The following is a 1,686-nucleotide window of genomic DNA, read 5'->3' on the forward strand; positions in this document are numbered from 1 at the left end:
AGTAAATTTTTTCAGGATTCTTTGATGAATAGAAGGATCCAAAGATCAGCATTTATGTGAAATAAAAAGCTTTTGTAACATTATACACTATACCATTCAAAAGCTTGGAGTCAGTATATATATTTTTTGGGGAAAGAAATTATAGAAATGAAAAAGAAAGGATGCTTTAAATTGATCAAAAGTGATGATAAAGACATTTATAATTTTACAAAAGATTTCTATTTCAGATAAATGCTGTGCTTCTGAGCTTTCTATTCATCAAAGAAATCGGCTTTGAAATCACAGGAATAAATTACATTTTAAAATATATTCAAATAGAAAGCAGTTATTTTAAATATTAAAAATATTTCACAATATTACTGCTTTTGCATCAAATAAATGCAGGCTTGGTGAGCAGAAGAGACTTTTTTAAAAAACATTAAAAATCTTACTGTTCAAAAACTTTTGACTGGTAGTGTATAAATATAAAAAACACCTCACACATAAATAAATACATTTGGTAAAAGATCACCTTGAGTTTCTGGATCTTTCCAGCGAGGGAAGAGTGTGTTCCAACGTGCTGGAAGAGAGACGGTTTAAAGCGGATGCGTAGGTTTGCTTTCTGCCTGTCACAATGTTTCTGTGGGACGCAAAGAACATTTATATACATTATAAAACTACGTACACTTTAAACAGAAGTCTCAGATCAGAAACAAATTATCCATTGATCAATCTGGCCACATACATAGCACTTAAAAAAGACATATTAGAAACTGGAGATGCATTAACATCTTACAATTCTTATTAAATCACAGTCAACATGTTTTTCCCCTGCTTTATACAGTCTAATCTCTGTGGGGTGTATGAATTATGTTCAAATACCTTTAGACTGCAGAGCTGGTGTGAGTAGAGTTGCAAAGGGGTGGAAAATTTCTGGTAAATTTCCGTAAACTTTCCAAAAATCCCTGGAATATTGGGAAAAAATCCTGGAAAGTTTCCAAAATTTCTGGAATATTTCCCAAATTTACTGGAAATTTTCCACCTTTGTGCAACACCAGGTGTGAGCAACTACAGTAGAGACGGTTTCATCTCTGAATGAGTCGGGGCACAAACCTGTTTCTGTCATTTTCTAGCACCTCACTGCATTAAAGGGATGGTTCGCTGAAAATTCATCATTTACTCACCCTTATTTCAGTTAAACTTTCATTTACCATATTTGATGATATCTATGTACACTGAACAAAATTATAAACGCAACACTTTTGTTTTTGCCCCCATTTTTCATGAGCTGAACTCAAAGATCTAAGACTTTTTCTATGTACACAAAAGGCCTATTTCTCTTAAATATTGTTCACAAATCTGTCTAAATCTGTGTTAGTGAGCACTTCTCCTTTGCCGAGATAATCCATCCACCTCACAGGTGTGGCATATCAAGATGCTGATTAGACAGCATGATTATTGCACAGGTGTGCCTTAGGCAACATCAGTTAGACAACATCAGTTTAGCCCAGCGAGGGCTCCAGTCGCCGGGTTTAGCCCAGAGAGGGCTCCAGTCGCCGGGTTTAGCCCAGAGAGGGCTCCAGTCCCCGAGTTGGTTCCAGTCACCGAGTTTAGCCCAGAGAGGGTTCCGGTCTCCGAGTTTAGCCCAGCGAGGGCTCCGGTCCCCGAGTTTAGCCCAGAGAGGGCTCCGTTCCCCGAGTTTAGCCC

General features: G+C 37.5%; 1 protein-coding gene across 1 annotated transcript in view; it reads right to left on the reverse strand.

The window, feature by feature from the left end:
- The window catches only part of LOC107733437 (alpha-1,3-mannosyl-glycoprotein 4-beta-N-acetylglucosaminyltransferase B-like), a 134,012-nt gene that overhangs the window by 11,863 nt on the left and 120,463 nt on the right, over window positions 1–1,686 (reverse strand). Inside the window, exon 10 of the mRNA XM_016545053.1 lies at window positions 512–619. Within this exon, the coding sequence (XP_016400539.1) occupies window positions 512–619 (108 nt within the window). The remainder of the gene's footprint in view (window positions 1–511; window positions 620–1,686) is intronic.

Source organism: Sinocyclocheilus rhinocerous, unplaced genomic scaffold (assembly GCF_001515625.1).
Source record: "Sinocyclocheilus rhinocerous isolate Xijiao unplaced genomic scaffold, SAMN03320098_v1.1 scaffold460, whole genome shotgun sequence".
NCBI lineage: Eukaryota > Metazoa > Chordata > Actinopteri > Cypriniformes > Cyprinidae > Sinocyclocheilus > Sinocyclocheilus rhinocerous.